The 15,462-nt window shown below is 40.3% G+C and overlaps 3 protein-coding genes across 3 annotated transcripts; 2 read left to right on the top strand and 1 right to left on the bottom strand.

The window, feature by feature from the left end:
• Window positions 1–864: 864 nt before the first annotated feature.
• LOC120783791 (trypsin-3-like) lies at window positions 865–3,442 on the bottom strand. The gene is made up of 6 exons (XM_040117022.1): window positions 3,403–3,442; window positions 3,085–3,238; window positions 2,613–2,875; window positions 2,374–2,510; window positions 2,058–2,270; window positions 865–887 (listed from the first exon to the last, which is right to left on the bottom strand). The coding sequence occupies exons 1-5, from the start codon at window positions 3,440–3,442 to the stop codon at window positions 2,121–2,123; spliced, it is 744 nt and encodes a 247-aa protein (XP_039972956.1). The 3' UTR covers window positions 865–887; window positions 2,058–2,120.
• A 5,237-nt stretch (window positions 3,443–8,679) lies between these two features.
• fpr1 (formyl peptide receptor 1) lies at window positions 8,680–10,625 on the top strand. Its single transcript, XM_040117012.1, has 2 exons — window positions 8,680–8,736; window positions 9,472–10,625. Exon 2 carries the CDS (start codon window positions 9,483–9,485, stop codon window positions 10,623–10,625), a length of 1,143 nt encoding a protein of 380 aa, XP_039972946.1. The 5' UTR covers window positions 8,680–8,736; window positions 9,472–9,482.
• Window positions 10,626–12,330: 1,705 nt separating this feature from the next.
• LOC120783786 (chemokine-like receptor 1) lies at window positions 12,331–15,042 on the top strand. The gene is made up of 2 exons (XM_040117013.1): window positions 12,331–12,380; window positions 13,133–15,042. Exon 2 carries the CDS (start codon window positions 13,147–13,149, stop codon window positions 14,248–14,250), a length of 1,104 nt encoding a protein of 367 aa, XP_039972947.1. The 5' UTR covers window positions 12,331–12,380; window positions 13,133–13,146; the 3' UTR covers window positions 14,251–15,042.
• Window positions 15,043–15,462: the final 420 nt, after the last annotated feature.

Here is a 15,462-nt window from a genome sequence, read left to right as displayed (position 1 = left end):
TTGCCCTCTGCTGGGTCCTATCTGAAACTGCACAAGCCAAACGTTGGTCAAGTCAAAGTTGGTGTCACAGAGTAAAGGGAAGTCTTGTCTCTGTTCTATGGCCACTAATCTGTGACTTCAAAAGACAAAAGCTGTCCCATATGGTTCTCTGAGTTGCTGCCACTGTCCTGAATTAACCATGATTACATCCCTGTAGAGTTTCTTTGTGGGGAAATCTGTTCACGAGGGTCCACACCCATAGCCACAGGAGCTGGCCTGAGCCGTCAACACGCTTCATGTCAGACCCAAATAGAAGCCACCAGGCCGCTGATGTCATGTACGGAGGCTGTGACAGCGTTAAGGGGACGATGAACTGGCTTGACTTACTGGATATGTTGTTACATGTGTGGTTTCTCCATGAGATCTGTCTGTTTACTTTCATGTACTCTTCAAACCTGTGCTTTAGATAATCTTGTCAGTGTCTTACTACTTGTCTGTTCATTTTAACTTTTACTGCAGTTCTGTGCAGTATGTCATCAAGTGTGTGCCAGCGTCTCATATGCTGTTCTAAATACAGAAAATGAATCAGATTGATACAAATAATATGCTGTTTTGTTATCGTTTTATCAATTTTAATTCATCATCTAAGATATTCTTTTGTCTCTTGTCATTACATATTTATAAATGTGTCTGTTTACAATATTTTATTGAATCGTTTTACATACCATTATTATTCAGTTTATATTCAGTCAGTCAGCTTGTTCGCTATTTGCTAATATTTCTTTTATAGCGCCATTTATATGAAAAGGTCATGGCTAACCTGCTGGTTTCTTCTATCATGTCCCAGGCTAATCATTGTTGTCCAAGGGTTCAACTGCATAAATCTGTGGCCACATCAAGTCCATGTGCTGTAAAGAAAGATAAAGACTCTTTTACCATCGTGGCATAACTTCTAAGCGGCTTGTAAACATGGTTTGTGGAATTCTTTGAGATTCAAAACACAGACATCCGTGTTTCCAGAATCAACATCCTATCCAAGGCATCCGGCTTGCTTCATAGCAACAAGAACTATTTTTTCTACACAGGCTATGAGTCTTCAGAAACCTTGTTAGGCCCAAGCCTTTATTCAGTGGTCAAGCAAATGCCTGGTGATTCACTCCTCCTCTTTCTGCCACACCCAAGCAACCAAAATCCACCATTTATTGGTTTTTTTGATTGAGTATTCTCATATGCGCACCTGATGCTGTTTGATTAGCAGTTTGTGCCCTTTCACACAGATGTTAGAGAGCATTGTCCTTGGAAGGGATTCAGGACGCATACTTACTTCTTTGGGGGCACAATAATTGTCCACCTACATATCCATTTCCCTCAAAACACAAACTGCACTAACATTATTACTCAGGCTCAGCCAAGACATTGGGGAACTCTAGTTACTAGATAGTCAACTGGCTAAATACCACAGCTGTTGCAGTGCTCAATACTCACCAGTTTTCGAGTGTGGCCAGAGTATGCAACAGGCTTTAAAGTTTCAACCCACAGAGAGCAGTGTAGCAGCATTTTTCGGCCCTGGTGATTTAGTGTTGGCTGACTGTAAATGTCAGGTTTGTTCTTCAACTGTTCTGTGCTCTACTGAGGCATCCTTGAGCGAGAAATATGTCTGCCCATTCGCTACGAAGTCATTCTGAGTCAAAGTTTATAGAGCCATATATTTGTCAGGCAGCTAGACAGTATATTACACTACTAGAGACTTCCCATTTTGCCAATTTTGATTTACAGTCATGCTTACCAAAGCTATGAATTATGGCAGTGAAACGAGTGGCTTTTCAAACAAACATACAATTTGTTTGAGACTCCTGTTGGGCAAAATACCTGTCTGTCAATTTACTGTAATGTAAAGTCTGGGTGAGAGTTTGAGTTCATTATAAAAGCAGTCACTACTGTGTGTGTGGGAAGAAGTGAGGAGAAAGGCAGACATGTTTTTCTTCACAAAGTATGTTTTATTCTTCTATGCTTGCCTTTATAAACATACTCATTCTAATGACACACTTATAGACCTGTATAAACCACGCAGTACGCACAGCGCATCTCATTGTTGACTTTACTGATGTTGCCACATGCAAATTCTTTAATATCCTTGCCGCTCAGCCAGATCTCATTGTGTTCTTGATCCAGGAAGTGTAGTTGCACACTTTTGTGTACACCCCCGGCTTCTTTCTCAGAGCACAACCATGTCCCCAAGACACGACTCCCTGGAGCTCTCCGCCACACATCATGGGTCCCCCGGAGTCACCCTGAGGATAAAAAGATGAGGTTTTCTTCACCGATGTATCCTTTCTATCAAGAAGAAGAAACATTGTCTGATTTGTGTTACAGCGGCAATTAACTCTATATAACCTGACAGGAGTCCTTCCCTCCCTCCATGTAGCCGGCACAGATCATGTTTTCAGTGATTTGGAAAGGATATGCATTAAAGCATGTGTCATCACTCAGGAGCGGGGCATCCAGGCACTGTAACTTATCAGGGTACCTCGCTGGAAAGGACAGAAAAGGAATATGCACCAATGTTTTTATGCATAATAATGGCATGGAAAAGAGCTTGGAAAAACCACTAACATATCCAGAGTTTAACTCACAGCCCTCATTGCTGGGACGAAGACTCCCCCATCCAGAGATCTGGCACATTGTTCCTTCACTGGCACACTTTGAAGGAAGAACTGCAGGGTGCACAAAGCTGTTCAGAGTGGCAGGTCGGCTCAGTTTGATAAGCATGATATCACTGTCCTGTGTGCGGGAGTTGTAGTCAGGGTGGCTAATGAACTTGGCCGACATAATGTGTTGTTCAGTCCCCTCAGGTTCCCAGATGTCGTGCTCTCCCAGCCGAACTTCTACATTTGACCTGAAAGAATTAAACACATCATGAAAGTAATTTAGCTCCCTTGCTGCGTCCTCCACAAGATGTAGCTTCAAGGGAGATTCACAGTCACAAAATAATTAAAAAGACACAATATAAGCACAATATACAATACGTAAATCCATCAGTGTTAACCAGCTAATAGAGTTTTGGTTTACGTGCTATAAAAAAAGGTTAGTGATCATCGTTCTTACTTCGGTTTGCAGTGTGCAGCAGAGAGCACCCACTCATCAGACAGAAGAGTCCCACCGCAGAAGTTGTACCCAGTGAAGAGAGACACTTGGTAGGGCACAGGGTTTTTCGGGCACTCATACCCTCCAACAATCTTGTCGTCTGCCTCCAGGGCAACTATTGGCACTAAAAAGTAAGAATAAAGTAGTGAAAAAAACAGAGGAAATGGTGTTATCCGTGAATTGGTATCTATCATTAATCCTATTAACATGTGGGTCTCTGGTGCCACCTGAATCCCCATAATTAGACTTTTTACGGTCTCTATCAGTTCTGTACTATACCTGCCCCTCCAAAGAGAGTCAGAAGAAGGAAAAGCTTCATGGCTTCTGTCTGTTTGGCCGTCAGATTAATGTGCCTTCACCCTCTTAGTTTCAGGTATTTTAGTCCTCTTATCTCCTTTTTCTCAAGGTCTTCTATCGTCATAGGTATGCCTCAAACACTAAACATGTGTTACATTTCCACAGTGACACTGGGTTTAATGTACAGTCTTTAGTACAGAGAAGCACTGCACTTTGATACTGTGAAAATATCTGGGAAAATAGCTTGAATGAGGATATATGCTTTCAGTCAGCACACATTCTATGTGTTTATTTCCTTTATGAGTTTTTTTGTTCTGATAGAGTAAATTCTAGGAGACTTTATACTTTCTCTATACATTTAAGATCACATTAGTGTGTACTTCCTTCAAATGAACCGGAAAGTGAAATTCACGCATCTGGATGTTGAGTAAGACTTCGTATGTGGGTGTAACTCGTGTGGTTAAAATTGCCCTGCGTAGGAGGAAAAATGTGCAATTTTTACACAGAAAGAAAAAAGAAATACATAAAAACGAAAATTAGGGAGTAGTATTTTACTGCTTTAAAGGCTTGCTTACTCATATAAGATAGGATGTCCGCTTATCAACAAGTTGCTGCCTGGAAAAATGCAGTATGTAGCTAACACGAGATATGAAGACAAATCTAACGTGAAGTGAAGTGTTACTTTTTGACACTGAAAACATTTATTTCTTCCTTGGTATATTTTAGTTAATGGTTATCAACACATTATATCTGTTGATATTATTACTATTTTTTATACAACTGTGTAGGTTTGGGAGTTAAATATGCAATTTAAAAATGTTAAAAGAAAAAAAAATACTTATAAAGCACAACTCTATGTGACAGTTTCATCTTTCAGTCCTGTTTTGAAATCACTATCACTCTGGTTTGGGCATGAAATATTTGAAGGAAATTCAGCACTCTCACTGATCCAACATTGCAAACCTGCATATCACTGCCTGGGTCAGTGTTTTAGAATGGAGACGTAACTGAGAAGTACAAGGCTCCATTACTCATGCATGAGCATAGGCGTTTATCAGCACGAGACAGGAAAACATCTAAATGTGAGGGTACATTTACCCAAACCCTATGATTATACACTTAGGACTAAAATATAATGCATTCCCATGCAGCACAGGCAAGTGCCCCCCCCCCACACACACACACACACTGTCAGCCTCATTCCTTTTACAACCTTTATATCATAACTTGTATTCTTTGATCGTTAACAACTGCAACAGCTTGGCACAGAAACTCTCTTTAAAGATAAAAACACCTCAGATTGCATGTGTTCATTGTTGTGATCTTGTTTTTTTTTTGTTTGTTTTTTTACTTGTTCTGACAAGATTTCACTACAGAAATTCATTACACTTTCAACAGAAAACATGAGGCTACAGGACATTTCGGCAACCTCCAGTGCCATTTATTGGAGAAATCTAAATTGCCAGTGATTTTTTCCAGCATTTGCCACCCTAACCCTTGGTTACAATATATGGAAAGGATAAAAACATCCATTTATTGCAACCTGCATGTTTAACCATTTACAGTTCCCCTAATCCCATTCCACTGTACCACAAAATACCCACGGACAGTCAGAGAGAGCACTGTGTCGAAGATCTGCATGACTTGTGCATTGCCAGTCTTGTTTGCTGTCAGACTGAGCCCAGGCTGATTATTCATATCCCTTAGGTCTGCTGAGGGGGACCAGCCGTTGTGGTTGAAAGCAGGGACGAATGTAAGGAAGTGGTTTTAAGTTATTGAGGTTCAGCTTTTTTCCCTGCGTGTGGTGTATTTCATGGAAAAAAAACCATCACTGAGCCATACGGACGAAAGCAGTTGGCACCAGTTTTGACTTGAAAAACAAAATTCCTGACCTCTCCAAACCCTTGAGACAGAGGGTTTGATTTCTAGTCAGCACTGCAACAAGATCAACAAACCTTTGAGGTTTCAGCACACAGCAGATTCCAACGATTTGTGTTTTTATGACAGCGTCACTGCAGTTGAGAAGTTTGAGCACAACAGTTCGTGTACCACTGTATCACTCCGCCCCCCTGCAAAAGAGGTTGTGGATTTAGAATTGCTGTGAGATCACAGTGTTGTGCACTCAACAGCAACGAAAAATACTGGGTGTATTACAGTGACGCTGGGAGCTGGCGTATGTCATTAGCACTTCACTGTCCCACACACAAAAACACACACGGACATACGTATGTTATGCCTTTCAGGTGACTCCCCCACCCTCCCAGCTGCTGTAGTGAATAATAACCTAAACCCCCAACCTCCTATTGCATATATCACCCACTGCCAAAGCAAAATTCCCTTTAAACCTCCACAAGTTGTTTTACACACCCAAATTGGTATTTGTGTGGCACGCACATAATTACATATTTGGTTGGTAAATCAAGAACTCTGGCAGGCCCTTGGCTCTGAAGGCTTCCCTCAAACTATAGCCTTGGGATAGCTATTAATATCCCCTACAGACACCAGCAAAATGCTCTGCCTTGAAGGTCTGTAACAAGACTCTACAGCAAAAGTTTTTAAAAAAACACACATTTTAGCACAGAAATGAAAACTGCTGGATGCGTTGCACAGGAGGATCATGACCAAATTAAACAAAGTAGTCATTCTGTCTAGACTTTAGCTAAAACTGGCATGTCATTTAGTATCACAAATGGAGCTGAACAGTACTACGTCGTTTTTAGGAGTGATGAGGAAGATAACTGGTTCCACTTATTTTAAACAGTTTCCTGTAGTTGGAGTGAATAGATTTTGGTCCTGGTGTAAAAGATCTCTCGGTGGGGAAGTTTTTCAAATGCTGAATATTTATTTATTTTTTAAAAAAAGGCAACAATAATAAAGACATGAGTCCGCCTACACACTCAAATAGGGGTGTTGCTCTGAACTCATGCAGGCTCTGAGAGCGTTTAAACGGACACACACACACAGACGACTAGTGTCTCTCACTCCTTCACTCTCTTTCTCTTCCCCCTCTCTCTTCCCTTTCTTCCTCCCCCTCACATCTGGGCTTCTGGCAGGACACAGTTCCTGTGTGGTGTGTGTACATTAGCTTGGGACTCAGTGTTAGGGTTGGGCAGGTTCGAGCAGCTCACACTGTGCATATCTGATCAGGTCAAGATTCTGAGCCTCATCGTGTTTTCACAGAGTGAACAAGTTAGACCAAGGTGCTTCTTGGTCAGATTGTTCGAATTATTATTATCATTGTGACTTGAGAATTTCGTTTATCCCCTCGTCCAGTGTTGCTAATATTTGTTATTGAAAGCAAACATGTAGACAAGACTATTTTGACGTAAACATTAGGGTCGATTTCACAAAATGTCACCGGTTTGGATTATTTTAGCAAATATTCGCCTATTTTAATTAAGGGGTTTATACTGTAACTGTTGAAATTCTTAGAGTTTGAATAAAATTAATAACGTGGCAACAAATGTGCCAAATGTTTACTGACCTTTTTAAAAATCTACAGTTTATTAAAGGTTTTCTTATCTAGATGCTGTTCCAGGATGTCAAACTGGGCCACATAATAAGAATTAATCTTGTACACTGGCATTTTTGCTTTCATGTCAGATGTTCAAATGTGTGGGTAGCAGAATCGAGAGAAAAGAGGAATCATGTGGGAGGAAATATGACCATGAAGTCCAACTCAGTTTAAACAATTCTTCCCCACTGAAAGGTAGGGCTCTACTCTGGGGAGATGAGATTGATTTTCATTCTGCTCAGCCAACACTCCCCAATGTCCATCTGGCTCTTATTGTTATATTTCTAATTCTATTGTCTCAATACAATCCACACAATCCACATGAGATATGTCTCACGAGGTCTTGGGATAAATTCAATTCTAGGAACTGTGAGCATTTGACTGGGCTAGAGGTGACGCACAAAAACAGCAGGAATGGGCCAGGCAGGTTTAAGAGTAAAATTACTGGGAATTACACCTTAGATTTGCTTCTGTTTGGGTATATGATTTCTCTTTACTTTTAGGCTTGCAATCAGGTTTGCAACTGCAATAACACTTGCGCACATTTTGGCATATATTGTAAATGTCAAATGATTTAGAAATGCATGGTTCGGTGTGACAAGTGCAAAGCATTCCCTTAGCAATCGAAAACATCCCATCCTATCCCGAGAGGCTCTTTTTTTTTTTGGAGTTAATGTAAAATTTCTGTTTCAATAAAAAATATGGTATATTTACTGTTTGAGCATGGCCAGTTGTGTTTTTGCTTGCTCAGATTTCCAACTCCTTTCTGATTTTATGGGTATTACACTTCTGTATCATATCAAAGATAGCAATTGCTATTCAAAAACCTGATTAACAGTGTAAAATAGGATGCTCACAAATATTAACATACAGTCGATAACTTAGACTTGTGTACTCCAGATCTACTTTCCTTGCAGGTTTGGATCTACAGAGGTGCCACAGTTTTGTCCAGCTTCAAGTGGACGACGGCAAAGAGGGAGTAGCCTACCATTTCATAAAACTCCTTGGCAACCCAAAATTAGCAACAGACGCTGCTATGAGTTTCTTATATGTAGTGAAGGGTGAAGAGAGGGGACATTAAAAATATGTAACCTACATGTCCATATGGCGATCCAGACAGTCGACACAGAGCAATTACGCTTAACCTCAAGCAAGCATGAGCTCAACCCACACAGTGAAAAACACATTACGCAGCAGGATCAATGGTGGACATGAGAAGACGCAGCTCCACTCTTTCTCAGGTAGTCATCCGAAAAACCCATCATTTATGCACTTAGTTGTTTGGTTACTTGGTGTTTTCACTCTTGGAGTTTCCCAAAGGATAAAGGCTCTCTATCATGTGGCATCTGAAGAAAAGAAACGTGTTGTGGCAAGAAATTTTGCGTCAGACTTCAGATTAGCAGCCGAGAACTTCTTGCAGCTGCTAGTCAGACAGCAGCATGTGTCCCTTTGTCACTCAATGTCTGTGTGTTATATGGGCTATACACATAATGCAACTGTGCGCATTAATCTAGTCCATCTATCGATGAGGTCAATGATTTTAGAACAATGAAAAAAAAAAGCATAACAATCATTGAATGTGAGCAATCGGAGTGTATAGTACAGGAGGTTCAATGATTTATTTTTTTTTTTTTTTGGGGGGGGGGGGTCCCGTCTGAGTCCCGCCTGGATGTGAGCGATGACGTCACATATTTAAGGAGTCTGGGATCCGAGCTCCGCGATTTCCACGGATTAGTCTGAGGTGTTGCGAGTTGCTTTTGTAGCGGACGCATCATCTTCATCGGACTGGAGCTTTGACGGAGGTATTGCTTTCTTTTTTTAATCCTCAGAAAACTGAGCTCAGTGCTCAGTGAATCAGGCGAGGTTGTTAAGAAGACGATGAAAGCATCTAGGCAATATAGAAGGCCCTGGCAAACATCATGGTCTGGGATTTGAACCTCTATATGTCAGGCAGTTTGCCGCTTCTGGTTAGGCAAGTAACTGTTCAAATATGGCGAAACATGCGTATGTGTCAACACTATGCTACAGTTGCTTTTATGCAATAGACTGGGTTTCTTTTCTGCGGTTAGAGTCTGATCATAAAACACTCGTGTTTATCAAATTCTGTGTCCGTTTTACGCACTGATGCGGCTTTCAGTCAGAGCGAAATGCGGTGCGCTGTTTGCAGGTCATGCAAGAGTTGCGGAGGGAAAGTTTCTTTTCTTTTGGTTTGTTTTGTTTTGTCTTTCAGGCCTTTTTATTAAGCATATAGTAGAAAGTTGGGAACCGTTTTTCTCGTTAGGATTTAACTCAATGTCTGTTGTGGTTCAGGAAAAGGTTGTGGGGCATGGGCACTGTTGCCCCATGGTTACAGATTTCAAGTCATGTCCTTGTGAAAGCATCCTCTCCAGGTCTTTCCTTTTAACAGACATAAAAGAAGTTAAAATTTGTAGCACATTTTTCAAGATTGAATTAAATATCCTACCTTAGAAAAACATTCATGTCATGTATGATTATGGACCGTTTTTAACTCTAGGTCAACTTTATTTTTGTTGCAGGTTCTAAGACAATGATGGAGCAAATGACCGCTACCCCTTTCTATATCATGAATACAACAGATGTCAGTGGAAGAAATGGTACTTTGTATGACGACGACGAAGAGTATGACTACAAGGATGAGCACGCTGAGCTTAGGCAGTCTCTTAACATCATGTCTCTCATTGTTTACTGCCTGGCCTTCGTTCTCGGTGTGTTCGGGAATGGAGTGGTTATCTGGGTGACCGGGTTCAAGATGAAGAAAACAGTTAACACAGTTTGGTTCCTCAACCTTGCTGTGGCCGACTTCCTCTTCACAGCATTCCTGCCCCTGGGTGTGACATACACAGCCATGGATTTCCACTGGCCTTTCGGCAACTTCATGTGCAAACTGAACAGCACTATAAGCTTTCTAAACATGTTTGCCAGTGTCTACATCCTGGTGGTGATCAGTGTGGACAGATGTGTGTCTGTGGTGTGGCCCGTCTGGGCCCAGAACCACCGAAGTGTACGCAAGGCATCCTGTGTGAGTCTGGGTGTTTGGGTACTGGCTCTGATTCTCAGCGCTCCATACTTCATCTTCAAGGACACTGGGCCGTCATTTCAAAATGAAGACATCATCAACTGCTTCAACAATTTTGCTCTTTCAGATGATTTTGAAACACCTTCTGTGAATCAGCTGCGACAGTTTCGTCATCAGGCCATGACCATCACCCGCTTCCTCCTGGGATTTGTTGTCCCCTTCACTGTCATTGTGTCCTGTTATGCTGTGATAATCCATCGTCTCAGAAGGAACCGCACCCTGGCCAGCCAGTCAAGTCGCCCCTTTAAGATCATTGCTGCCGTTATCACCACATTTTTCCTGTGCTGGGCTCCTTATCACATCATGGGTCTGATTGAGCTGGTTAATCACACGGCAAATCATTCAAGTGAGACATTAGACCATGTCATCACTATCGGTGTCCCTATTACCACCAGCCTGGCCTTTCTCAACAGTTGCCTGAACCCGCTGCTGTATGTGTTCATGGGCCAAGATTTCAAGGATAAAGTCCGCAAATCCATCCTGAATGTATTGGAGACAGCCTTCCAGGAAGAGGAGACACGCTCTCAAACTGACACAAACTCAGTGGACACCAGTCAGATCAATGACAAGTCAGCTCTTAATACTGAAGTATAGACTGTCTATGTCATGAAGAACCAAAAACTGGGACTGTACACAGAAAATCATTTTGAGTTTATTATTAGATTATATTATAGCTCTGTCGTCACCATAACAGAGCTCACCTACAAAACACAGTGACACTTTCACAATAAACACAAAAACATGCCTTTCTTGCTGTACAATATAATAGGCTGTATGGAGCAGATTTTACTGAATATAGAATATACAAGGCATTATTTCTAAACCACTGCAAAAAATGGGCTTTTAACACATGAAATGGGGGGTTGATCTGCACCATTTTCAGATGTAGGTCTGTGTTGTAATTTTGCTCTTTTCGCTTATATAGTCATTTCACCACGTAAATCGCTGTAAAATGTCTATTTCTTATAATGCACAGAGCACCTGGATACCGTCAGTCTACCTTGTTGCTTTCCATTTGGCAGGACCATACAAAGTGTTTCACCTGAACTTTGACTGCTGGTTGGATAAACATTTATACATGATGGTTACTGTGATCTTACAGTTTAATGTTTGTAATGTAGCAGCTCCACTTCTTACCTGGCTTAAGGTCTACATTATACCTCAACCGTCAGATAACAGAGCTTCACAGAAAACTGGAATGGCACACTTATTCTGTGTTCTGTATGATGTTGGTTTATATGGCATATTGTAATATAACACAAACTTCCTTCACATTCTTAATTCTGATGTAAAATTAGTAGGATGATGATGGTGATGACTTGATGTCATTTTTGCTGTCACCATTATTTCAATTGTTAAAATATAATTCAGACTTTATTGTTTTTCCACTCATTATGTTCGTCTCATAATCACCGTATAACTTCATAACACACTGTGCCTGTAATCTCCCTCTCTGGTATCAGGCACATACCCAACTCATCTGTTGTAACACCTGATAATAACATATCATAACTAACAACCGGTAAATGACAGAAATCAATCAGTAGCTTTTATGTTGTGTCCAATCATTCTGATGAGCTCAAGTGGGTAACATTGATGATGAATTTGTTCATTTTATTAGTGAAATAGTTTGGACCTTTAGCTTGTTTGGATCTGTCCTGATCCTTTCATTATCTAATTTTATTGGCATTTGGAAAGTATTTTGCAGTCCTCCAATATTATGAATTTTTTGTTGCTCTTTCATATAATGTTAAAGCAAAGAAATTTGTGGAACAGTGCTCTGCTGCTGAAAGTAAAGAGAGCAGTCAACCAGAACTGTGAGTGAATTGTGGGAAGGTTTCAGTCAAGGACAAACTGTAGAAGTGAGTGTAGTTAGTTAATACCTCCAGTGAAATCAAAAAGGTCCGCCTTTAAAAGTAAGCTCTGTAATTAAATAGGGCTGTGCCAATAGATGAGGACTCACTTGGTTAAAATCTTATGTCTCTGCTCTTCTTCCAAAGGGTCACAAAACAAAATACAAAGCTAAACAGTAGCAATACAGGGACATTATAGTGTGTAGTGTATGTTTTACTCTTGTAGTATCATCTACTGTTTGTCTGAACGTTTTATGGTTCCTCAAACTTTTTTCATAAGTTTTCAGTAACACCTAACTTCAAAACCAGATATATTTCAAATTTTCTAGGGAAATCTGATTAAGAGTGCAAAACAGGATGCTGCTTGTGGCTCCGCCTCAGCTTGGGCAGTGAAATATTACTACCCACAGAGCAGTTTATATTAACCTGTCAGCGTTTGATCAGGGAAACTTCTGCTGCAGATTCGTCCTCGACCAACTGGAGAGCTTTGAGAAAGGTACGTTACCTTTGCTAGTTTATGCAAGATTAATCCAGCAAGGTTGGTAAAAGGAAATATGTGGACAAAATCATCAGATTTTGGCTGCAGAGACCTAGACCAACATCTTACATTGGATTTTAATTGTAATGCAATTGATTTAAAGTCGTTAAATAAGCTATACTTCTTTATTTCAGAGAACTGGCTGTTTCTCTGGGTCGATAACGATCTTTAAAAAGAATTTGCAGTAAAGGTACTGTCAGTATAATGATTTTTCTAAAACCTTTCATCATCAAATTTTTTTGCCATTTAATGCGTGTGTCTAACTGTTGGGAAATAGTTTCATTACTCAGCAACACCCGGTTAGCAGCATGATACAATATTATAATAACAGGAAAATAAATCAGAAAGAAAACTGACAGTAAACAGGGTTCAGGGTCAGTGAAAGCAGACAGAGCAGGCAGAGAACGTTCATTAAGAATGGTCTAAAAGTTACAGAGGAGCATAAGTACTTTGATTTTTCGGTGTATTTCAGTTCTAGTTCGTGGCTCCTGGAGCATCAACCATTCACTGGAGTGGGTTAAATATGGGTTGAAGTGCCGGAGCAGCAAATATGAGATATAAGATGGCTATTAACCAACAAGGGCTTTGTAGATAAATAAGACCCCTTTGATTATTACGTCTCTCAGAGAGGGAGGGCTGGCTGACATCTATATGGGTTAACTAGAAAATGGAAAAAAGTTTTATATCGATTAATGTTATTGCCATTTCAGGTCTCAAGACAACGATGGAAATGACCACTACCCCTTTCTATCACAACGATACAAGAAATGTATCAGGAATACATTTCACTGATGAGTATGCTGAGCTGAAAAAGTCTCTCCACATCATGTCTCTCATTGTTTACTGCCTGGCCTTCGTTCTCGGTGTGTTCGGGAATGGAGTGGTTATCTGGGTGACCGGGTTCAAGATGAAGAAAACAGTTAACACAGTTTGGTTCCTCAACCTTGCTGTGGCCGACTTCCTCTTCACAGCATTCCTGCCCCTGGGTGTGACATACACAGCCATGGATTTCCACTGGCCTTTCGGCAACTTCATATGCAAACTGAACAGCACTATAAGCTTTCTGAACATGTTTGCCAGTGTCTACATCCTGGTGGTGATCAGTGTGGACAGATGTGTGTCTGTGATGTGGCCCGTCTGGGCCCGGAACCACCGAAGTGTACGCAAGGCATCCTGTGTGAGTCTGGGTGTTTGGGTACTGGCTCTGATTCTCAGCGCTCCATACTTCATCTTCAAGGACAATGGGCCATCATTTCAAAATGAAGACATCATCAACTGCTTCAACAATTTTGCTCTTTCAGATGATTTTGAAACACCTTCTGTGAATCAGCTGCGACAGTTTCGTCATCAGGCCATGACCATCACCCGCTTCCTCCTGGGATTTGTTGTCCCCTTCACTGTCATTGTGTCCTCCTATGCTGTGATAATCCATCGTCTCAGAAGGAACCGCACCCTGGCCAGCCAGTCAAATCGCCCCTTTAAGATCATTGCTGCCGTTATCACCACCTTTTTCCTGTGCTGGGCTCCTTATCACATCATTTGTCTGATTGAGCTGGTTAATCACACGGCAAATCATTCAAGTAAGACATTAGACCATGTCATCACTATCGGTGTCCCTATTACCTCCAGCCTGGCCTTTCTCAACAGTTGCCTGAACCCGCTGCTGTATGTGTTCATGGGCCAAGATTTCAAGGATGAAGTCCGATTATCCATCCTGAATGTATTGGAAACAGCCTTCCAGGAAGAGGAGACACGCTCTCAAACTGACACAAAGTCGGTGGACACCAGTCAGATCAATGACAAGTCAGCTCTTAATACTGAAGTATAGACTGTCCATGACATGAGGACAAAATATTAAAATTGTAAAAATAATTATCACAAATGTAACTGAATATAAAACTTGTTTTAGCTGTTTTTTCCAGTTTTGTATACATTTCTCTTTACATTTTCTCAAACTAAAAGTTTTCAAACTGATAAATTTTGATTGATGTGTGGTTAAGAGAACAAATCAAAAATTTAAAATAGGTATAACATTGGTTTGTGATTCAATTTTTCAAAACAAAGGGATCTATGTTCCTTTCATTTGTGAAGTGCATTACGGATTTTGATTACTTTATTTGTGCCTGTATGTGTTAGCAAAGAAAATGTTAGTTATTTAAATTACATAATTATACATTCATAAATAAAAACGCTGGTACATAAGGTAAATGAAATAGTAATGATAGTAGTCTGACAAAGAACATTGTGCCTTTCTTGTTACAGATTATAGTAGACAATAAACATTATGGAACAGAATATAGAATCTACAGTGTGAAATATTATTTCTGAACCACTTCACTAACATATTTATAACAAGTTAATTTCTACATCATAGTCCCCATCTACCCCACTTTGCAACCAATTTAACCCACCTTCCTCTACCTTCAAGACATGAGAAAAACTGGACACAGGAACATGACAGTCCCCACAGATACCATGTTTTGGTTGCTCTGCACCATTTTTGGATGTAGGTCTTACTTTGTCATTTCCTCTTTTGGTCTATATATTAATTTTCTCAGGGTATATCACCCTTAAATGTTTCTTACGGCACACTGAGCACCTGGACCCACTGATCTACATTGCCACCTGCCATGTCACAACACCATAGACAATGATTAAACTGAATTTTATTGGCTACACATCTACCACATACTTGATAAACGTTTTATTGCATATGTTTTATTTAGTTAATGTAAGCCTAATAAATACATATTGTAGTTTGATCTTTTTCTTTTTTGTTTTGTTTTCTTTTCTTTTGGACTGGATATACTTGTTTATTATTATGGACTTTCTTCATGATATTCCTTGACCAGCAGAAGGAAATTTTTACATATATAACCTGCTCAGTCATTTGTGATTATTTGTAAATATTTTTCCTAGGATTATCAATACATCACTGTATTATTATGATCAATTAGGCAGCATTTACAATAAATTTGTACACTAGCAAAATAGTTTGGATGTGATCAAAATTGCACGTGGCATGTTTTTTTTTTCCTTC

The sequence above is a fragment of the Xiphias gladius genome, chromosome 22 (assembly GCF_016859285.1).
Source record: "Xiphias gladius isolate SHS-SW01 ecotype Sanya breed wild chromosome 22, ASM1685928v1, whole genome shotgun sequence".
Lineage (NCBI taxonomy): Eukaryota > Metazoa > Chordata > Actinopteri > Istiophoriformes > Xiphiidae > Xiphias > Xiphias gladius.
This window is presented reverse-complemented; position numbering and strand designations above follow the sequence as displayed.